Genomic DNA, 24,624 nt, shown 5'->3' on the forward strand with positions numbered 1-24,624 from the left:
TACTTTATGAGATTATAAACACGGTTCCATGATTTAAAGTGTGTATATATTAATACAGTTTATGGCACATTGTTCACATTTACATGATATTTACTATTATAAATATAATTAAGCCGTTACCATTATTCTTGGATTATGGCAAATTTATGAGTCTGAAGAAGGCCTTTTATTAAAAAAGAAACTTTTAAGAATTCTTATAATTGTCTTCCTTCTTCTCCCTGCTCCCGTCCCCTTCATCTTCATAGTATTGATTCCTTGGATATGCATCGGTCTTTGTTTGTCTATATGTGTTTTGAATTTGTGTAAGTTGTGGTGTTCTGCAAATCTTATCCTTCTTAAACTTTTCTAACTCAACAGTACATTTTATGGATGTGACTGGTCCTATCTCTACATCATTACTTCTAACCCATGCATGCCTATTTATTGTATGTACAGTCTACATTTTATTTATTTGAAATCTTACATTGCCTCAGACTCCCTACCCTCATAAAAGTGAACATCCTTGAATATATACTTGTATATACATGTGACCGTGAGCATGTTTGTTGTGTACCTGCCCAATAGAAAGCTTCAGGATCATCAGGAATGTGCATATATTTTCATTAAATTCTGTTATACGGCCACTAAAATGGCTCCACCAGTCTGCTTTCCCACTAGCAATGCACGATAATCCGGTATCTTTATATCCTTGCCATTCCATGGTAGTATTTTACTCTTTAATTTTGGCAAATCTGGTGGGAGTAAAATCTAGTTATTTTAATTTGTATTTCTGATTCCTTGATCTATTTGTTAGCCATTCATCTTTCTTCTTCTGTGTGTTGACTATTCTTATCCTTTGTCGATTTTTATAGTGTATTCTGGTTTTTATTTGTAGGAACTCCTCTTACGTTCTAGATGTTAATATGTCTTCTCCCAGTCCCCATACATTTGTTGATTTTGTCTAAAATATCCTTGTTGGGGATCCCTGGGTGGCTCAGCAGTTTAGCACCTGACTGTGGCCCAGGGTGTGATCCTGGAATCCTGAGATCGAGTCCTGCAACAGACTCCCTGCATGGAGCCTGCTTCTCCCTCTGCCTGTGGCTCTGTCTCCCTCTCTCTCTCTCTCTCTCTCTCTCTGTGTCTCTCATGAAAAAATGAATAAAATCTTAAAAAAATAATAAAATATCCTTGTTGAAGAGAAACCCTTATAATGTAGTCCAATCCATCAAATGTTCAACTTGTGCTTCGTACTTTTGGTCTTGTAAGAAAAGCTTTTCTACATTCAGAGTTATGTAGATCCTCTCCCACATTTTCTTTCATTAGTTTTGTAGTTCTACTATTTACATTTCAGTTTTTACCTTTGTATATGCTGCTTACATATATGTTACATATACAAGGTTACAGAGTCAGCTATATTTGCTTTCCCCATCTCATTTCTTCCCTTTACTGGTTTATTATGCTGCTTCTGTAGTATACCACGTTTCATATCTTTTTAATATATGCCGTCTTTTCCAGCTTTAAGCTTAATGGTTTCTACACGAATACCCTATAATCATTAAGCATTGTGGCTTTGTCATTTAATATTTATATCTGGTAAGATGATTCTCCCTTTTCAAAATTAATTTGGCCCCTCACAAACCTTTATTCTTCTGTTTATATATTAGAATAAATTTGTTGATTTATGGGGCACCTGGGTGGCTAGCTGGTTAAGCATCTGCCTTTGGCTCAGGTCATGGTCCTGGGATCGAGCCCCGTGTTGGGTCCCCTGCTTAGCCAGAGAGCCTGCTTCTCCCTCTCCTTCCCATTAATGGTGTCTCTTTCTCTCTCTCTCTCTCTCACACTATCTCTCTCTCTCTCAAGTAAATAAATAAAATCTTAAAAATAAGGAACTTGTTGATTTGTTCAAAAATTCCTACTGGATTTTTATTAGAATAATTATATAAAAATTCGGGAGATGAGACTTCTTTATAATATTAAGTCTTATTCATTAATCTGGTATGTGTTATCTCTGTTTTCTTGATTCTTACCGATTTCTTTTAATAGATTTAAAAACTTCTGTAAAGGTCTTATGTGTTCCTTATTGGATTAATATCTATACATTATAGATTTTTTTTTGCTATTATGAATGTCTTATTTCCTATTATATTTCTCATTTGGTTATTATTGATGCAGAAGAATGTTAGGGACTTCTCTAAGTTCATCTGACAACTTTGCTGTAGTCAATAGGTTTTTTTTTTTTTTTCCTTTTTTGTAAAATCACATCTAGGGCCAGTTACATTTTTGTTCCTTTCCTTTTTTTTTTTTTTTTAAGATTTTATGTATTCATTCATGAGAGACACAGAGAGAGAGGCAGAGACAGGCAGAGGGAGAAGCAGGCTCCTCTCAGAGAGCTTGATGCAGGATTCGATTCCCAGACCCCGGGATCATGACCTGAGCCACAGGTGTCCCTGTTCCTTCCTTTCCTATCTTCCTACCTCCTCTTTCTTTTTCTTTCTTTCTTTCTTTCTTTCTTTCTTTCTTTCTTTCTTTCTTTCTTTCTTGTCGGCTAGTGTCACCAATACTATGTTAAACAGTGATAAGATTGGAATACTTATTTCTAAAATTAAAAGCAATGAAACTAAACATCTTTAAGTATTGTGGGTACTCTCATTTTTGGTATGTAACTAAGTTAAGGCAACTTCTTTCTAGTCCTTGTTTTCAGATTTTTTTTAAATTAAAATGGCAATCTGGGATTAAAAGATCTTGGTTTCATGTTATTTGCAAACAACATATATAAAATAAAATTATTTTCTTTGAGGATCTGTAATTCCAAGAGAATATAGTACACATTTATCCTGCTTTCAATGCAGTGTTGTGTGTATATTTTTATAATGATAGGTTAGTGAATTGAAGTGTTGGATAAGAAGTAGGAATGTGTAAGAGATATCTGCTTTCTTTTTATCAATTATTTTATCAATTATTTTAATGTCAAACTGTGTGTGAAACGCGATTTAAATAACTAGATCCTCATGTAATTGAGAAGGGCCACCTGGAGAGGCTTAGCCTTGAATCAGACTTTTTTAGTTGAATTTTGAATGATACTTATAATTTTATCTTTTTAATGATGTTTTTAGGTCTATCAAAAGAGAAGACTAGACTGAGGGTTTTTTTTTTCCCCCTAGTTCTAAAATTCTATAGTTTCACAGCATGAGAAAAGATGAGAATTGGGCTTGGTCAGTGGAGAGAATCTTCATGCTTTTAGCAGAAAGCATCCAAAAGGAGACTTGGCCCTTGAATTGCAAATTCCCAAATATAGGATGTGGATGGTGGGTGAAAGGAGGGGAGGTGGTTGGAATGTCTTGAAGTTGCACTTAACTGCCTAGATCAGGAAGGTAGTGAGAGCTGGGGAATTTTGTGTGGGGGGCGGGGAGGGCAGTATGTGATAAGGGGCCAAGTACCTGAGACCTGCAAGGTTGATCTAGCTGGAGGCTGGGCCAGAGCATGGTTAGGGATTCTGGAGTGGTTAGATTAGCTGTTAGAGAATTTATTTGGGGGCTGAAAATGTTGGGAGACAAGGCAAACTGAAGAATGTCAAGTTTTCTTGTCCTTTACTTGCGGGAAATGGAATTACATGCATTTGTTTGCACTGTTTTTCAAAGATCTGCCATTTGTAGGTATAATCTCAGGTTCACATGGGCATGATCAGAAGCAGGCTAGAGACTGCCTCTCTGGGGAAAACCATTCTTTTCCCTTTGCACACTTTGGCACATATTTGTGTATGTGCTATACACATACACAAAGTGCATACACAAATATGCTTTAAAAGGGGGTATTGATATAAAATTAGAGGGAAATATTTATGATATATTAAGGATTTGCAGATGAAAATGGAAGAAATTCCCTAGACTTCCCTAGTAGATTTTGTAACTGAAAGCTGAAACTTTTATTTCTGCAAGAAGGCAAGAATTTGGAAAAGTAGAGCAAGCGAAGTATAATTTTTAAAAAATTAGTCATGGGAATGAAGTTGGGAAATGTCTCAGTTTTAAAACCTTTTATTTCTACTTTGGATCTGATTAATGCAAGCTTAGGATAACAGAATATTAAAAAGCCAAAAGCAAAGCAAATGCAAAGGTCCACATACAGCTGTGAAGCAAAATAGTGGAATAGATTAAACACCATAAATTTTGAGGGCTGCTGGCTGGCTCAATCAGTAGAGCACGTGACTTTTGATCTTAGGATCATGAGTTCAAGCTCCATGTTGAGTGTGGAGCCTACTTAAAAAAAATAACACTAGGGGATCCCTGGGTGGTGCAGTGGTTTAGCGCCTGCCTTTGGCCCAGGGCGCGATCCTGGAGACCCGGGATCGAATCCCACGTGGGGCTCCCGGTGCATGGAGCCTGCTTCTCCCTCTGCCTGTGTCTCTGCCTCTCTCTCTCTCTCTCTCTGTGACTATCGTAAATAAATAAAAATTAAAAAAAAAAACTTAAAAAAATACTATACATTTTCATTGGATGTTGAGTAACGGGAAAATCAAATTCTGAATGATTTTAAGGTCCTCAATTGTAATATTTTAAAAACTGATGCTTTTCCTTTTTGTTGATAGAAGTATGCTTACTTCTGAAAGAAAAGGAATAAATCCCAATTCTTATGCTTAGCTTTCACATATTTAGGAAAATACTACATTGATTTTTTCTTTTCTGGGGGAAGAGAAAGGAATGTAATGAAAGATTTTAGTTGATCAGATTTGTTAAGTGTCTGCCTTCGTTCAGATCAGGATCCTAAGGTCCTGGGATCCAGCCCTACATGAATTAGGTTCCCTGCTCAGTGGGGACCCTGCTTTTCCCTCTCTTGCTCCTCCCATTTCTGCTCTTTCTCTCTCAAATAAATAAATAAAATCTTACACACACACACACACACACACACACACACACACCCAGACTAGTTTTGTTTTTTGTCTCCCGTGGGCTATTTTGAAATATAGTGTCTTTTTTTCCCTTCAGTAGGACAGAATTCAAGGAAGTGAGGAAAATATGCTTCAAATTAAATGTCATTTGAATGCTGTTATAAATCATTGACTTTCAGGGATTTTTTTTTTTCATCAGAAAACTTTCTGTAGAAGTGATTGCCACAAATGTATATTTAAGATATTTCCCCCCTTATTCCTTTTCAGTTTTTATTTTATTTTTTTTTTTTATTTTTTTTTTTTTATTTTATTTTTTTTTTTTATAAATTTTTATTTATTCATGGAAGTCACACACACAGAGGAGAGAGAGAGAGAGAGAGGCAGAGACACAGGCAGAGGGAGAAGCAGGCTCCATGCAGGGAGCCTGATGTGGGATTCGATCCCGGGTCTCCAAGATCGCGCCCTGGGCCAAAGGCAGGCGCCAAACCGCTGCGCCACCCAGGGATCCCCCCTTTTCAGTTTTTAAATTTCAGCTGCAGCAAGCCTAATTATAACTTCTGGTATGTTTTAAGAGGGTCTTAGGACCAGCAAGTGATCTTTACTATTTGAGGTTTTGTTTTATTACAAAATATTAATGGGAAATTGCCTATTACTTATTTAAACTAATTATTTATTTTTAGTACCCATGTAGCATTGACATTACCTACAGGCATGTTAACTTCTACAACAGACATATTTTTGCAAATGTGAAATCATATTTTAAATGTGCTTTTTCCCTGAAGCAAACTGCTTTTCTTTAAAAAAGTAATTAGGATGATTATTCTTTATTTTATTTTTATTTTTTTTTAATTGCGGAAGTGGTAAAACTGTGTCTACTTAAGGTAGTGTTGATGAAAACAGTCCATGTATTTGACTCTGGGACCATTAAACAATCCTTCATCTGTGTTGGTGCCTGAAGGCCTAATTTTTATTAATTTATGAATGATAATGACGATACTTCATGCTAAGTATGTGGCACATGCCCTACCTATCTCTTCTCATTTCATTTTCCAACAACTCAGTGAGATAGATAATATTAAAATTTTAGAAGTGGGGGAAAAAAGTAGAATTTTAGAAGCAAAAACGCCATGCTACTTTACTAGGCCACCTAGCTCATGAGTGCTGGAGCTGAGATTTGAACTCAGACCATTGACTTTTGAAACTGTGCTCTTAACTGTTCCCCACCCACAGCTTCTGGATAGTTCAGTGATTCTGCCGTAAAGCTTCCCAGACTCGACTGTATCTCCCAGCTCAATGTTTGATTTCCCTTGATATTCTTTCAAGTGCTTTCTCCCTTTTTTCAATCATGCCTTTCCTTCATGCCCATTTTAGCCAGTAAGTATAAAATGTATGTAGGTGTATCTTCCTGCAAAGAGGGGGAATTTAAGGGATCTGATGAAGTGTGTAGGAAAAACCAGCGGTTGATAAATATTGTGAAACCCGACTGCATGTCGAATGTCTGGGCAGGGTGAGCATCAGCACTTTGTCTCACCTGGGACTGCATTCTCTTCTTTGGCATCACCCCCATTTGTCAGGCAGGCGCTATATGGGATAGAAGATACAAGGATGGATTCTCTTAGGTATAGGGTGAATATTTTTTTTTTAAAGATTTTATTTATGTATTGGACAGAGAGAGCACAAGCAGGGGGAGAAGCAGGCAGAGGGAGAAGCAGCCTCTGCACTGAGCAGTGAGCCTAATGGGGGGCTCCATCCCAGGACTCTGGGGTCGTGACCTGAGCTGAAGGCAGATGCCTAACCAACTGAGCCACCCAGGCACCCCTGGTAAAAGGTGAATCTTATTCCCGGAGAGAAGCAGTTACCCTTAACTCCAGATTTTTCACAGATGGCATTTGTGGCATTTCTAGTTGCCCTCACTGAAGTAAATACTTGGAATAAAAACCTGCCATATTGTTTCTCAAACTCTGATAATGTTTTGTTGTAAAATAGTAGCAGGGATGAGTGTGTATGATAGCTAAACACAATTTAAAAAAAACAACCTGGAAATTTTAGACAGGTTGCCCATGGAAAGAGAGCCTTCTTGTTCTTAGCAGTTGTAGTTTGTTGGTCTCCCTTTTTCTCCTGGAGCTTGACGACCTATGGAATTTACCAAGAATCAGGCTTTTTTTGTTCATATTTACCCTGAGAGGAGGCACTGGTGTGAATTAAACCATGAGGATCCCACAGTTAATAGGAAATTAAAGGTTTTTCCACTCAAATTTATTGCTTGTGAATTGACAGCCATTCAAGTAATGATCATGAAGTTAGACATTCACAGTGGAATAATTTGGCTTCTGGGTGAGTTTCTTGATTTATTTCCATTTACAGTGATACTGCTCCAGGCAGAGGTGCTTTTTGCCAAAGTTTTCTTCCTGTCTAATGTCAAATGGGTTCTTATTCTCCCCAGCATCTAGAATGTTTTCTCCCCCTACAATCTTTCAATTTAATGGCCGACCATATAGATTCTCCAGTATTTAATTATATTTTGGATTCATCACCACTTTGATCTGTAAAAAAAAAAAAATGAGGTCAGTCACTGCTAAGTGACTTCTTAACATTTTAAAAATCAATAAGGCCTTCATTGATCAAGTTTTAAGTGATAGAAGGAAAGAAACAAACTTGGGCCATACAGTTTTCTACTGTGCTAAGCGTTTTATGTGAACGATCTAATTTAATCTTCATAATGGCTTTTAAGGGTCAATATTATTATTCCTTTTTTAAAGATTAGGTAATTGATGCTTAATAAGAAAGCAAATAATTCAACTGAAGTCAACAGCGCTAGAACCTGGTAGAGCTAGGGGAGGGAACCTTGGACGCGTGGCTTCAAAGCTCAATGAGAAAGCTGCCTTTTCTTCGGTTAGAATAAGCCTCCCAAACAATCAAAATGTATTTCAGTAGGCTTTGACTGCTTAAGCAAATTTACTGTCATTAAAGGATTAAAGAAATAGCTGCTTTCATCCTCCACACTCCAAGTGAAAACATTAAAGCAGAAAGTAGATGCCTGTTGTATTTCATTGTAATCAAAGTATATGTAATTCTTAGACAAAAAAATTCTCCAATTGTCTATATATGAGGTTATTTAAAAGCAACACACTGCTTTCCAACTATATTTGTATTCCTATTTTTTTTAAACTATTTTTTATATTATTTATTTATGATAGTCATACAGAGAGAGAGGCAGAGACAAGGCAGAGACATAGGCAGAGGGAGAAGCAGGCTCCATGCACCGGGAGCCCGACGTGGGACTCGATCCCGGGTCTCCAGGATCGCGCCCTGGGCCAAAGGCAGGCTCCAAACCGCTGCGCCACCCAGGGATCCCCTATTTGTATTCCTATTAATTATATCCAAGTTCAATCCAGAGAAGCTTTACAAGCTACTCTGATGTTGCAGGACAATATCGAGGTCTGATTTCCACCCCACCTCACACCCCACTTCCAACCCCTTGACAGTTTGAAAATTACAGATCATTAACATTTAATAGCTTTTAGAACTGTTGACTGTCATCTATGCCTAAGGCTAAGACCCGCTTTGAAGGTGCTGTCTCTGTCTCCTTCAATCCTGCTCAGGCTTCAAATCCTTCACTCTCAGAGCTGTGCAATGAGGTCAGCTCTAGTGAATCTCTTTCTTTGGCATTTTCTGGCTGTATTGCTGAATTAACACCTTGCTCTGCACTTTCTTACTGTGTGTGTGCTCGTGTATGTGTGCTTCTGTCTGTATCCTCTGTTCCCAGCAATAAGCATCTATAAGGAAAGACTGTCCCGTACATCTCCTGTTTTCTTCTTGAGACCACAACATAGATATTCTCCTTGGCACGTAGTAGGTGTTCAGTAAATATTTGATCACTGAAATACACAAGCTGGTATGAGTCAGCATATCCTTGAACTGCCTTCTCTCAAGCTGAAGTGAAGGATAGGAACATTTAGAATGTAAGTTCTTTGTAGAGTTGAGCAAATTTTGGGTAAGTAATATGTTCACATGGTTCAAAAAGAACATAAGAGACAGTTGAAGGGGAAAAAAAGTCTCCCTTCCTCTCTGTTCTTCTCTCATTCTCTACTTCTCCACAAATAAGTAGCTACTTTTTTAGTTTTGTGGGTCTCCTTCTAGGGTATTTTTCTGCTTTAAACAAATAATTTTAAGCAAATAACAATAAAAATACTTTTCACATTTTGATGCAGAACTTTGCATGCTATATGACAGATCTAAACCTTGCTTTTTCTCACTTAACTCTGTAGTGTAGAGATTTTTTTTTCCCCAGACCAAATGATACAGACCTTTCTCATTCTTTCTCAGCTTAGTAGTGTCAGATTATGTAGGTGTACCATTATTTATTGAATGTATCCCATACTGTTGGACCTTTGAGTTGTTTCCCATCCTCTGCCATTAAACTTCCTTCTGTGATGGCTCATGGTGGATACCTACGCCATTTCCGCTCGGAGCAGGTGTATTGAAGGATACATTTCCAAGCAGCATTTACATTTAATGAATACAGTTCTACATGTTTCATATGGTTTAAAGACTTTATATGTTAACTGTCTGTTCCTATCTTGCCCCATTTTTATAGTTTGCTGTTCCTATTAATTCCTAGGATTTCCATTCTTAATTATAAAGTGGCATGGCGAGGCATTTGAAACAAGTTGAAAGTATTTTTCCTAGTTTATTGTTTGGCTTTGTTGGTGGAGGGAGTGGGCTTTTTTCTTTTAAAGTTTGTTTGTTTACTTATTTATATTTAGTAATCTCTATACCCAACATGGGGCTTGAACCCATGACCACAAGATCAAGAGTCACATACTCTAAGCCAACCAGGTGCCCCTGTGGGAATGGGTTTTTTAAAGTTGTTTTCTGGAATGTCTGGGTTGCTCAGTGGTTGAGCCGCTGGCCTTCAGCTCAGGGTGTGATTCTGGGGTCCTCATTGGGCTCTCCGTGGGGAGCCTGCTCCTCTCTGTGCCTGTGTCTATGCCTCTCTCTGTGTCTCTCATAAATAAATACATAAAATCTTTAAAAAGAAATAAAGTGGTTTCCTGTGCAGAAGTTTTTTTTTTTTTTTTTTTTTTTAGGTAGTCAAATTTGTTGTTTTTTTCTTTTATGGCATTTGGATTTTGAGCTGTTAGGCCTTTCCTTTGCCCCAGGGCTCCAGGTCTTCCAGTGCTTTTTTCCCCTTTTTAAAATGTCTTTGATCCAGTTAGGTCTATGATCTGGGAGATGAATCTAACTTTGTTTTTCAGATGGGTGCCCAGTTACCTCAATCGCAGTTATTGAAAAAATTCATCTCCACTAGGTTGAGTTGCCATCTTTATCTTCTACTAAGTTGTTACTTGGATTATATATTCCTTGAGGATGAAAGAAGAGCCCTACACTAACACATGGGGATTCATTGGTGGATAACTAAGGACTTTTAGTCATGCAGCAGACGTTTATTAAGTATCTAATAAATTAGTCATTATGTGCTAGGTCTTGGGGATATACAAATGAGTTTGGAAAACTTTTAAGAAGGTAGCTGTAGAATGAATATAATCTCACTGCAGTGGAACGAGAGTAGCAGGGAGGCTGAGGCAAACCAGAAGATGATTCACACATCAGGAAACAGCTGAGTTTTAGGGTTCAGTTGAAGTTTGCCAGCCATGAGGGGAAGAACATTCTAGGAAGAGGAGGTAATGTATGGAGAGGCACAGATCCATAATAGTCTCTGGCATCTGGCGGGGACCCAGTAGCCTTTCATGGCCAATAGAGGAGGGCAGGAGACACAGTTGGAGATGAGACCAGAAGCATGGTTAATGGACGTTGGCTCTTTGAAATGAGTGTGGGATTTGGGCATGCAGTGTTGCTGGACTTCCCCCATGCCTTCATTCCTCTATGTAGATGAAGGGGAAAGATGAAGAGGTCTAGAATAAATGGAAGCCAACACTTAGCTGTGTTCTGCAGGTTGGTTGCTGAGTTTTGACAACTGTTGCTTATTCTAGACGACTCCAAGTTCCCGAAGCCGCAGTCTCACTTTGCTCCCCCATGGAACGCCCAATCCTGCGTCTCCCTGTAGCCAGAGACACCTCAGCACGGGGGCCCCCGGTGTTGTCACAATCACGCATCACAAGTCGCCTGCAGCTGCCCGAAGAGCCAAGAGTCAGTATCCTGGCCAGCTTCATGAAGTCAGAGAGGTAGGCTTTGCTCTCCTTCTAGGTTGAGTCATCCCCGGGCACTGAGGGCCACTACCACTGCACTGCCAACTTCCCCTTCCCTTGTACCATCTTGATTATGAAGAGAGATGACGAGTAGCCAACCTCCCAGCCACACAGCCATGATAGCAGTGCCTCCTGGTTATAGAAAAAACAATTTGTTTCTGTGTCTCAGGTTAAATGAGGTGTTTGAGAGACTCAGAAAGCCGGGCAAGCCAACCCACAGATATGTGGGTGTAAGTTGAAGTGGAGTCAACCATGCTCATAGCAAAGGATAGACAGTACACAGTCATGGGTAGCCAGGAAGTAATTGAGGTGGTTTCGGAACTCAGGATGCATGAGACCTTTTTTCTGTGTTCCTCACTTGCAATGTGCCTGCCTTGACGTGACATTCCCATCAGAGACCACATTCAGCAGAGTGCTAGGTAGGGAAGGGGCACTGTCCTCAGAGTCCGAAGACTCTTGTTTGGCAGCAAAGTCTTTCAAAGCTTTGAATCTGGGTTTCAGCATCTATAGACTGGAAATAACTCAGGCCTTAGCCTCCTCTCCAGGAAGATTTGAGGTTCACTTGTAACTGTGCACTTGAAAGCCTATCAGCTATGAGTGCCTTATGAACCTCTGTGGGACCATGCTTTGTTTTTACTTTTGACACATTGGGAAACCATCAGTTTGGGGATCCTACTTCCTTAGTGTTCATCTCATCCTTTGCAACTGTTCCCAAGAATAGACTGTATGAAATAAATGATAGTGGTGTTTGGTGCCCAACCTGCGTTGAGGCTTTTGGCTCTGCAGCTGGCTTGCAGGTGAACCAGCCCATCCTCTGAGGGAAGCAGGGGGCCTTGGCCCGCGGCGTGCAGCACAATGGGCCTCCTGGCATAGGGTCTTATGGCTCAAGTCAGCACGCATCTTGTTTTATTTTCTAAATGTCATGGGCCAAGTTGTGCTGTGTCAGCCTGCTATATTGGTCTGATGCTGGCCCAGGACAGAAAATCTGGAATCTTCTGAATCGAGTCTGCAAGATACATATGCAAGACCTGTCTTTCCTGATAGATTTTCACATGCACACACTCTGTATTACCTAGTAGAGAGATGGCATTAAATGCTGCCTTTGAAATAGTCACCCTGATGTTAAAAAGAGAAAAAAATGGTGTTTAGCTCTGAGCTTAACCTTGATAGACTGAATGATATGAGGAATAGTTATGCACTTGTACATATTTTTCAGTTTCCACAGCATCTTAAACTGTATTATAGAAACACTTTGTACCCAAAGTAGAACAAAATAATGGTATCCATGACCCAGTGCCAACAGTGCCAACTTTCTGTTGTTCTTGTTTTCTCTCTACCATTTTTTTTTTTTTGCTGGAGTATTTCAAGGAAATCATAAATATTCTATCAATTTATCATTGCCAGTAAATGCTTTATTATTTATCTAACATAAAAGGACTAAAAAAAACCCAACAAACTTGACCGCAACACCGTGAGAGTTGCTTTTATGTAAACCTCACCGCGAATATTTTTGCAAGTATCTTAGAGATGACAACCTAAAAAAAAAAAAAAAAAAAAAAGGAAAAAGAAAAAAGACACGTTGAAAGTTCATGGTATTTTGAGAATTCTATTATAGCAAATCTCTAATACACTGACTCTTACAAATGATGCTAAGAAGCCTGGAATATATGAAATAAAGCAGAGGTGCTTGCATTGAATGAGCCATGGCTTAAATAAAAGTTGAAGTGACTTAGCTTAATTTTCAGTAGCACATGATGCAACATAATGCCCAAATCTTTTCTACCTCCATTTTTTAATTTTTATTTATTTATTTATTTATTTTTTTTTATTTTTTATTTTTTATTTTTTATTTATGATAGAGAGAGAGAGAGAGAGAGAGGCAGAGACACAGGCAGAGGGAGAAGCAGGCTCCATGCACCGGGAGCCCGACGTGGGATTCGATCCCGGGTCTCCAGGATCGTGCCCTGGGCCAAAGGCAGGCGCCAAACCGCTGCGCCACCCAGGGATCCCTCTACCTCCATTTTTTAAAAAGTCATTTTGAAAAGAATAAAAGTATGTTCTTTAGGCATATGTGTATAAAAATAATTATATAAAGTATATAATGCCAAATATCTATTGCAAATATCTATTGTCTAAAGAAGAAAATCAGAATTACCCATAGTCCTACCTCCTTTCAGATAAGCATTATTTAAGCTTTCAATAAATTTACTTCTGGGTTATTTTTTCTGTTACATGTATAGGTAAGTAAAATTTATATAGCGTGATCTCAGCTTTGCCCACAATTACGTTATGTACTCCTTTATCCTTTATCCCTTTGTTTTCTATTTTCCACCCATGAAGGGCGATTATTGAAATTCCCCATGAAATTTCATTATATGAAAAATATGTGAAATGCCTCTATAGCTATAGTGATTTGATTTTTGTACCCCTGGGCAATTGTGTATTTCGTCAGGCAGTTGCTTTTGTCTACTGGTGACCTTTCTTGCTGAAATCTAATTTTAAGTGAGCTTGTTGAGGCGTTAGTGTCAACAGTGGCAGTTGAGAGAATTGTAGGGTGCTGAACACCTCTGAGGGAAGAGGTAAAAATCCTGATTCTCAGATATCCTGTTCAGCTTCACTCCTGATTAGAGAAGTATAGCTGTTTGGTGACATCTGTCATTATGATGTGGACAGATCCACCTTGGGAACAATCTGAGAAAATTTCACTCATATTAGAAAGTTCTGCAGTTTTATTTTTTTTTATTTTTATTTTTTTAAATTAATTTTTATTGGTGTTCAATTTACCAACATACAGAAAAACACCCAGTGCTCATCCCATCAAGTGGCCACCTCAGTGCCCGTCACCCATTCCCCTCCAACACCCGCCCTCCTCCCCTTCCACCACCCCTAGTTCGTTTCCCCGAGTTAGGAGTCTTTATGTTCTGTCTCCCTTCCTGATATTTCCCAACATTTCTTTTCCCTTCCTTTATATTCCCTTTCACTATTATTCATATTCCCCAAATGAATGAGAACATACACTGTTTGTCCTTCTCCGATTGACTTATTTCACTCAGCATAATACCCTCCAGTTCCATCCACGTTGAAGCAAATGGTGGGTATTTGTTGTTTCTAATTGCTGAGTAATATTCCATTGTATACATAAACCACATCTTCTTTATCCATTCATCTTTCGATGGACACCGAGGCTCCTTCCACAGTTTGGCTATTGTGGCCATTGCTGATAGAAACATCGGGGTGCAGGTGTCCCGACGTTTCACTGCATCTGAATCTTTGGGGTAAATCCCCAACAGTAGTTCTGCAGTTTTAAAAGTATATTAATTTCAGAGTAAAAAAGGACTTGACTTTGGATTCCACTGTATTTATCTATAAAATAACTAGAGGAAAATGGAATAGCATTTTTAACCCAGCTGTATAGGGGAGATAAACTTAGGACCACTGAAGCAATGAAGAAAATCATCATACACAAGACAGATGTGCCTGAATATCTGAAGGGGAAAAAAAAAAGAAAAGGAAAAATAGCCTGGCCAGAGGCAATAGAATAAATATTAAATGAAATCACATAGCATGGGGGAAGATAATAGGACACTTGTAAAGATTAAATGGTTATCCTACAAAATATAAAGAATTGAGATCTTAAAGGTCAGTACGCAAAGTCCTCACTAGAAATAGTTAGGAAAGATGAGTATAGGGAATTTGAAATAATAGGCATATCTTTGTTAGGAATTCAAGAAATGAAAATTAAGACTACTTTGTCTATCAATATCAGAAATAATTATGGCCCATTATAGGTTAGGCTGTTAAGAAATACTGGTGGGACATCTGGGTGGCTCAGCAGTTGAGTGTCTGCCTTCGGCTCAGGGAATGGTCCCGGAGTGCCAGGATGGAGTCCCACACCAGGCTCTCCTCAAGGAGCCTGCTTCTCCCTCTGCCTATGTCTCTGCCCCCTCTCTCTCTCTCTGTGTGTCTTATGAACAAATAATAGGTAAGATCTTTAAAAAAAAAAAAATACTGGTAGTGCTGCATATTGTCTTTTTAATCTGTAAGACCCAAGCACAAAACAAAGCTATTCATTGCCATTGACCCATAAATTTCCTGTTGAGAACTATATTCTGAGGAACTAATCCATGGAATTGGGGTTGGAGGAAGAAAGTAATTTGGGGAAAGCTATTCATACTAGTAAAGTAATAGATCCAACACAGAACATCATGGAAATGACTGAATAAATAATAATTCACATTAGATACTGAATCACTGTGTAGCAACTTAAGATAAAAGTCATGTGTAAGAGGGGCGCCTGGCTGGCTCAGTCGGTACAGCACGTGACTCTTAATCTTGGTTGTGAGTTCAAGCCCCACATTGGGTGGGGAGCCTTAAAAAAAAGTCATGTGTAAGCATTATGACTACATGCACATGTGTATGAAATAAGAAAATCACGATACAGAAGAATATGTGCACATTGGACCCTGTGTCCCTCTTAGTAAAGTCCAAAAATTGTTTAAACCTGGTAGTTTCAGAATTTTGGATTTTATTTGCAAACTAAAATATAAAAGTAGAATTTTGGGAGCAGCATGATGTTGCAACTATTAAAATTTGACCAGCAAGGGCATTTTTAAAGCGTAGTGGCAATCTGTGGTTACTGCAATCTCAGAAAAGCTCATTTAATGCCCACCCCCTCACCACACTTAATCACCTCCAAGGCATATAATTTCTGAATAAAGAGCTACTTGTTGCACTGAATAAATTTAGTTTTATGAAAAACATACTGCATTTCTCCTGTTTTTAATGTTTTATCTTGAATTGGAAGAGTATTCATCATGGATTGATTCTAGCCTATGAATATGTGTTTTGTAAACCACTGATCACCACTGACTTTTTAGAAAAATTCTATCACTCTTTTACCCCTTGCTGTCCGTAGAATAAAGATTGTACTCTTCAGCATGGCAAACAAGGCCTTCCATAGTCTGTTCATCTCTATGTCCTGCCTACAGCATGCTTGCTCATCCCCACCATGCACTTACTGCCTTCCTTGGGAGGTGTGTTGCCCAACTAGAACTTTCTGCAATGATGGAAATACTCTGTCCCTTGCATTCTCTTCTGAGGGAGCCACCACTTAGGTGGGGCTTATGCACTTTTGGAATGTGCTAGCCTGCACTGAGATTACTATAAATGTAAAATGTATACTGTATTTCAAAGTAGTGCCAGAAAAGGTAAAATGTTTCATCTTATTATGTTTTCATTTCATTATGTTTCATTTCAAATGTTTTCTTTCATAATAGTGTTTTAATACAGGTTGAATGTGGAAATGAAAATATTTTCTAGGTTAGGTGAAATTAATATATTAAAATTCATTTTACCTGGTTCCCCCCCCCTTTTTTTTTTTTACCTTTTTAAGTGTGCCTACTAGAGAATTTAAAATTATGTGCCTCCTGTTTGTGGCTTGCCTTGCATTTCTTAGCTTTGCTCTTGGTTGTGAGCTTACTCACTCCATCATTCCTCTACCTATTCTACAGGTACTGAGTGCCTACTATGTGTCAGACTGGATTTTTTTTTTAAAAGACTATTTATTTATTACAGAGTGTAAGCACAAGTGAAGAGTAGGGTGCGAGGAGGGACAGAGAGATAAGTACACTCCCTGCTGAGTGCAGAGCCCGAGGTGGGGTTCAATCCCAGGATCCTGAGATCACAACCTGAGTGGAAGGCAGATGCTTAACCTTCTGAGCTCCCCAGGAGCCCCCCAGATGATTTTTATGCTAAAAGCCATGTCCTATTCATCTTTGCTTCTTTTAGCCCTAGCACAACTGCTGGGCATGCTGGTTTCACAAATTGATTTGAGGACCCATTTTTCTAGCAGTTAGAGTGGTTTAGAAACAGAATGTGGAGACATCAAGGGTTGCTTAGGTACCCATACACAGTGGATGGTGACTGGCAAGGAGTGGAGTCAGGTATTCACATGATTTTCTCTGACAATGAGAGCACTGGGTGGAGATATTCCTGTCTAGTTGACCAAGGGAAAGGGATGATGGTGCAAGCCTCTGAATGTGCCACTGGAATTGTTTTATAAATAGGTTCTGAAATATTTTTAAAAATCAATTTGAGGGCAGCCCGGGTGGCTCAGCGGTTTAGCGCCGCCTTCAGCCCAGGACCTGATCCTGGGGCCCCGGGATCGAGTCCCACGTTGGGCTCCCTGCATGGAGCCTGCTTCTTCCTCTGCCTGTGTCTCTGCCTCTCTCTCTCTCTGTCTCTCTCTCTCTGTCTCTCATGAATAAATGAATAAAATATTTAAAAAAAAATAAATTTGAGTCCTCAGCTGTTTAAGCATATGATGATTAAAATTATGGTACTTACTTGAATTAACTTTTATACTTTTAGTGACATTATTATGGGTTTTAATATGGCTTATTTTTACTTAAATGGCCACAAGTTCATTTGGTATAAGTACAGTGTGATTTTCATCAAATTCTTGTTTGCTGGGTGCTTCTGAAAAAATACAACCCTACTTACATATTCACAAATGAATTGAGTAGAAGAATATGAAACAGGAAAGTCAAGATATTTCTTCTTTTCCTAATTCTTCATTACTGTTTCCCAAAAGTGACCCCTGAAGAATTGATTGGTGTGTGTGCAAGCATGAGAGCATGTGTATGATTGTATACGTGCATGGATTTGGGTGTATGTGTGGGACTGTGTGTGGTCTACACGGGTTTTACTTTAACTATTTTCTTCCTTGGATTAGTGTTTAAAATTCTCTAAAGAGGATACCTGATAAAAAAATTTGACTCCAAATATGGTAATAGGCTTGGACATAACAAATATTTGAGAAACAGAATAAACTTGGGAGAGCCCAGGTTCTTGTGTCTTTGACCAAATAATGTTTTCATTTTGACATTTGACTTAAAAAAAAAATACAGTTAATTCAGCTGGGAGACTGTGTCTGGATTCTGGAACTTGATGAGGGAAGAGGTCATGCTGTTGAATCGTAATGAGTATGTGTGAGGCATAAATTTAGTTTTAATTAAGCTTTCCATGGTAATTTATTGATGTGTAGGAATTATCCTTCCCTTACACTATTGTTGACTTGCTTCCAGGCACATATCCTTTTGAAGAGAGAGCCATGTGTTGCATTGGTTTACATTAGGTAGGTAAACTGTATCAAGGCTGTGTCATTTAATATAGTTTTAAATAAACCTTTCAGAGTATAATATGTGCAGATGTATGTTTATGTGGTTCCTGCTATATGAATATGTTTCTTCATGTTATTGCATATTTATTTAATACACATACAAAGGAAGGCCTTTTAATGAAGGTGTCATCTTTATACATGATATCCGCTCAGTACTCTCTCCCTTCAGGATGGTTTAGTTTGATCCTGGTGCACCTGGGTCTCATGAATGCCTGGTTAGAAACCTTGATTCGTGTGCAGCCTTTGCTATGGAAGCAGTCACTGTCAAATATCTCCCTAACGAATTTTATTAGCTGATCAATTTTAAGGTAGCGGTCAGTACTGGCAGCATTGAATGTGAGCAGTTCCATCACCAGGGAAACTGCATTTAAGGGATAAAGTGCATTTATCCTTTGTGTGAACAGAACGATTATTTGGAAAAAGAAAAGCCCCAAATTAATTCTTCTGTGCACTTTTTTTTTTTTGTGATAAATGTTGACAACTAACCTGTGCATGCATTTTTAGTAGCAATTTGCCATCTTTCAAAGTAGGTCTGCTCCAGACTTCAGTTTTCAAAAATTGTAATGCAGGATTAGTTGATAGCTGTAGTTTCTGAATGTTTTAAAAGCACCAGAATGTTGTTTTAGTAGAAATACTATAGATCCTTACTATATAAAAGCTACACTTTATTAATGCAGATTTACTTTAGGAGGTAAGATGGATGTTTATTGATGGTGAAGCAAGTTGACTTGGAATAGGGAGTATTTATGACCACCATGGCAATCTCTTGTTAGCCTCTGTATCCATGCAATTTGAAACGGATATTTGGGTGGTCCATGGAACATCTTGGAGACCCTCTGTTTTGAGTCATTGGATTTTGACAGTAATAGCAGTTCAGGTGAACACGACCACAAGCAAAATGATGAGATAGTGTCTCCAGTAGCCTTCAACTTGTGTCTCCCAACCTGCTGCTCTGGGAGAAGGATGTCTTAACTGGCTCAGGGCAAGACTCCCTGTAATGTTGAAGTTGGGGGAGGCTGAAGGCAGAATTAACTGCCAAAGATGTAACTTGCACCGTCTCCCAGAAAGCTAGGATTGTTCATAATTTTCTGTTCCTCACCTCATTCATTTTGTTGAAAGTGAGGTTCTAGCCTAGTTGGTTGTAACACAAATCCCTCTTTTCTCTCACTTGATTCTCTCTCTCTCTCTCTCTTTTTTTTTTTTAAAGATTTCATTTATTTATTCATGAGAGACACACAGAGACAGGCAGAGACACAGGCAGAGGGAGAAGGCGGCTCCCTACTGGGAGCCCAATGCAGGACTTGATCCCAGAACCCTGGGATCACGCCCTGAGCCGAAGGCAGATGCTCAACCACTGAGCCACCCAGGCACCCCTTCTCTCTTTTTTTAAAAAGATTTTATTTTTTGGGCAGCCCAGGTAGCTTGGAGGTTTAGCGCCACCTTCGGCCCAAGCTGTAGTCCTGGAGACCCGGGATCGAGTCCCACGTCAGGCTCCCTGCAAGGAGACTACTTCTCCCTCTGCCTGTGTCTGTGTGTTTGTGTGTGTCATGAATAAATAAAGAAAATCTTAAAAAAAAAAAAAAGATTTTATTTTTTATGTCTATACCCAATGTGGGGCTCTCACTCGAATCTCTTGTCAGGCTCTTTTATTATCTTGTAACATTTGGAAATTAGGCATTTACTTATTTATTATATGATGCTTCTTGTCCCTTCATATAGAAGTTTTTTTTTTTTTAACTTTTTTATTCCTCACAGCCTTAGGACAGCTCCTGGTACATAGTAGGTGCTCAATAAAAATCTGACTAAATGAGTGATTTTCCATGAAGGGAATCCTAGCTATTGTGAAACACTCCTCCACTGATTTGATTAAAGCCTTTTGCTGAAGAGGGAGTTTCTTCCCCCGTAGCATATTTTTAGGAGACTCATAGTCCCAGAGCAGAAGCAGCATAGAACTTGGGGTCAAATGTATTATGTACTTGTGGAGGCTACCTTCCACTGTGCCCCAGACATGCTTGGGTATTTCTTTTCTTAATTTTTGATGCACTTTATGTCTCCTTATATTTTTAACAAATATCTTGGTTATAATTATTTTTCTTCATCTCCCACTAACAAACTCCTTCTCAAAAGGCATGGATTCATAAACAATAGTGACAGTTACAGGGACAATAATATTTCCTACTCATTGAAACCTTACTCTGTACCTGGTACTGTGTGCAGCTTTACTTCACACTATCCTCAAGTCAACCCTGTGAGGTAGGATACTTTTGTTGTTGTCCCTGTTTTAACAGATGGGAAACTGAGGCATAATGAGGTTTAGATAGAGAGAGGTGTTGCAGCCAGGTTTCAAACAGAGAAAGAGAACCAATAGGGGATCCACATTATGAGATTTATTGTAAGGAATTGGCTCATGTGCAAGTATGGGGTCTGTCTAGGCAGGCCCAAGATCGCAGGGCAGACGGGACCCCTTAAGGCGCTGTCTGAAGTGAGGATCTACACAAAAAATTGCTACTGCTTCACGAAAGCTTCAGCTCTGCTCTTCAGACCTTACAGCTGAATCAGGCCTACCCAAATTTATGTAGGTAATCTTTCTTACTGAAAGTCAACTGCTGATGGGTTTTAATCACATCTATAGAACACCTCACAGAAACGGTTAGGTGAATGTTTGAATCCCTGGGTGCTGTTGTCTTGCCAGTTAAAAAAAAGAGGGGTTATGGTTTGAGTGGTTCATGATTAACAGTTTTTCGAGTTTCGTGCCTTGTGATTCCACCATTCTGACCAAAGCTGATCAGATGAGCTTTCAGCCTTATTTCCAGCCTGGCCATTGGAATTTGAGGTGGACTTAAGTGGGACTCTAGAATGAGATTAACCACCCTTTTAGAGCATGAATGGGAAGCACACAGATGCCAAGAGGTGGAGAATTAGCAAAACGAACTGCTGCCCACTGAGTATGAGTAGCTAAGTCACAAACTGGACACCTCCCAGTGGTTGCCGGGAGAGCTGCTATGGTGCATTAATCAGGGTTCTCCAGAGAAGCAGAACCACTGAGGGGGTGGGAGTGTGTGTAGATGTATGTGTCTATATACAGTGGACCTTTGAACAATATGAGTTTGAACTGCATGGGCCCACTTATGTTGATTTTTTTTTTTTTTTGGATAAATACAGTATAGAACTATACATGTATCTTTAACATTTTAATAACTTTTTTCTCTAGTTTGCTGTAAGAATATGGTATATAATACATAAAACATACAAAATATGTGTTAATCAACTGTTACTGATAAGGCTTCAGGTCAACAATAGTTTATTAGTAGTTAAGTTTTAGAGAGTCAAAAAGTTATACATGGATTTTAAACTGTGCAGGGGGCCAGCACCCCTGATCCCTGTGTTGTTCAAAGGCCAACTCTATGTACACAGAGTGAAAGAGAGCAGTTTGAAGAACTAGGTCATGTGATTGTGGAGGCTGGCAAGTCCAAAATCTAGTGGATGGGCTTGCAGACTATGGAGACTAAGGGAAGAGGCAGAATTTCAGTTCAAGTCAGCAGGCCATCTACTAGCAGAATTTCCTCTTGCTCAGGGGAGGTTAGTCTTTTTGTTCTATTCAAGTCGTCAGCTGGTTTGATGAGCCCACTCACATTATGGAGGGCAATCTGCTTTGCTCAAAGTCTACCAAAGATCCTCTCATAACAACATCCAGAATAATGTTTGTCCAAATATCTGTGCACCGTGCCCCAGCCAAGTGCACACACAAAATTAGTCCTCACAAGCATCCTAGACTTATAGTCTAGGATCACTTGTAGTCACTTGTAGTCATCACTCTCTTGTAGTTTTACTATACATGTCTGTCCCCTGAGACCACCCTTGAGCCTATTTCTGGAACGCTAACAGAGCTTGTCTATCACCATTCAGACCATGCTTGGCTACTGCACTCACTTGGGTCTAGTGCTGGGTCACTGATACGGGGTATGATATGAAACCCAGACTGTTGTCCAGGGACTTGAGAAACTAGGTGGTTGGTTAAGCTAATAGGAAAATTATTCAGTACTTCCATAGTTAGTAGCAACAGGAATTCACCAGAGGTAAGGCTAGGGGGGACTGGCTATGTCTTCATATAGACCTGTACCCCCTGAGCTCCAGAGCCATCAGGACCCCTGGAAGAGTCACTCCTGGATTCAGCATCTGGGTAAACTGATTTTATACCTCACAAACTTTTCTACCTATGATTAGAATATTGCTGAGCAAGATTATGTATATAGTGGAGGAGCCTCTGTCTACCTATGTGTGTCTCAGGCTCACAAAAAAATTCGTGATTCAGGCACTTTTGAAGCTTTTCACTCAAAAGGAAGTTAAGTGGCCAATTATTTTATGTCACAGTAGTTCTGTGACATAAAAGACTTCTGCCTGTTTTCACTTTATATGGCAATTTAATACAAGAAGCCTTTCTTTAAGTGCTCTACAGCCTTGAGATAATGACACATTTTGGATATTGAGTGAGCAAAGAGGGAAGTTGGCCTGGTTCTTCCTTTGGTACTCAAGCCACACTCAGACCTTGTGTGCTCTGTGATCTTATGCTTGGTGAATTCTGTGGAAGACATTGTTTTTTTCCCTAGAGGCTCATAGTAGTAGAAGTAGAAATAAGACACTGGTTTTTCCCTTTTCTAACCCCTATTAGGTACTTGAACAATTAAAAGTTGCAGGTTGAAGCAAATGGTGGGTACTGGAGGGTATTATCCTGAGTGAAGTAAGTCAATCGGAGAAGGACAAACATATGGTCTCATTCATTTGGGGAATATAAATAATAGTGAAAGGGAATAGAAGGGAAGGGAGAAGAAATGTGTGGGAAATATCAGAAAGGGAGACAGAACATAAAGACTCCTAATTCTGGGAAACGAACTAGGGGTGGTGGAAGGGGAGGAGGATGTGGGGGTGGGGTGAATGTGTGACGGGCACTGAGGGGGGCACTTGACGGGATGAGCACTGGGTGTTATTCTGTATGTTGGCAAATTGAACACCAATAAAAATATATTTATTATTAAAAAAATAAAAGTTGCAGGTTAATTATAGAGTATTCTTAACTACCACCTTCCATTTTTCCTTTTTAAACAATTCTTCCTCGTTTTTTTTTTTTTAAGATTTATTTATATATTTATTCATTCATGACAGAGAGAGAGAGAGAGGGGGGTGGGTGGGCAGGCATAGACACAGGCAGAGGGAGAGGCAGGCTCCAGGCAGAGAGCCTGATGTGGGACTTGATCCCGGGTCTCCAGGATCACACCCCTGGCTGAAGGCGGCGCTAAACCACTGGGCCACCGGGGCTGCCTTCTTCCTAGTTTTTTTTTTTAAGATTTTATTTATTTGAGAGAGAGAGAGTGTGCGCGCACATGCCTGAGCATGTGGAGTGGGGGGAGGGGTTGGAGAGAGGGAGAAGCAGACTCCCTGCTGGGATGATGTGGGGCTAGAACCCAGGATCCTGAAATCATGACCTGACCAAAGGGAGATGCTTGACTGACTGAGCCACCCAGGTGCTGCTCCTTTTTTTTTTTTTTTTTTTTTTTAATTTTATTTTTAAGTAATCTCTATACCCAGTGCAGGGCTTGAACTCATGACCCCGAGATCAAGAGTCATATGTTCTTCCGACCAAGACAGCCAGGCACCCCAATTACCCACCTTCCTTAGCCACCTCTTTCCCCTCCTGCCAAGACCATAATCATTTTTGTTGCTTTGATCTGAATTTTTTCTAGGTTATTCATTTAAAGGGTAGAGTAGAGGGATGGACTTTTCAGAGTGACAAAATGTTCTATATCTTTTTTTTTTTTTGAAACGTTCTATATCTTGATTGTGGTGGTGATTACACAGCTAGATAAATTTATCAGACTTACTGAAATGTACTTAAATTGGGTTTTATTGTAGATAGATTACTTCTTAAAGTTGAGTTGAAATTAGTTTCATGTTAATAATACTAAAACATATTGCTGAGATCAGATTTACTCCAATCTCTGACATCATGGTTCACTGTCTACTCCTACATAGCCTAGGTTCCCTATATTTGTGCAGAATATAGAAGTTACCTATTTTACAACTTCACAGTTTAACTTTTTGTATATTATCTCCTTCAAAAGTCATTAATCCAATTCTACTAGCTGTTGAAGGCACGAGATCTCTATGTGCTATTACTTGAACTGCTCTTCTTTTTTTTTTTTAATTGAGGCATAATTGACATATAACATTTGTTTCAGGTGTAAACATAATTAATATTTGTATATATTGTGAAATGGCCACCACAGTAAGTCTAGTTAACACCTGACACCATACATACTTATGGTATGTTTCTTTTTCTTGTGACAAGGACTTTTAAGGTCTACTCTTTCAACAGCATT

At 39.2% G+C, this 24,624-nt stretch overlaps 1 protein-coding gene across 3 annotated transcripts in view; it reads left to right on the top strand.

Moving 5' to 3' along the window:
* The window catches only part of OSBPL10 (oxysterol binding protein like 10), a 297,175-nt gene that overhangs the window by 138,340 nt on the left and 134,211 nt on the right, over positions 1 to 24,624 (top strand). For all 3 annotated transcript variants that reach the window (XM_041734080.1, XM_041734078.1, XM_041734079.1), the window contains one exon: positions 10,855 to 11,046. In XM_041734080.1, coding sequence (XP_041590014.1) covers positions 10,855 to 11,046 — 192 coding nt within the window. The remainder of the gene's footprint in view (positions 1 to 10,854; positions 11,047 to 24,624) is intronic.

This window comes from Vulpes lagopus, chromosome 19 (genome assembly GCF_018345385.1).
Source record: "Vulpes lagopus strain Blue_001 chromosome 19, ASM1834538v1, whole genome shotgun sequence".
NCBI classification, from domain to species: Eukaryota; Metazoa; Chordata; class Mammalia; order Carnivora; family Canidae; genus Vulpes; species Vulpes lagopus.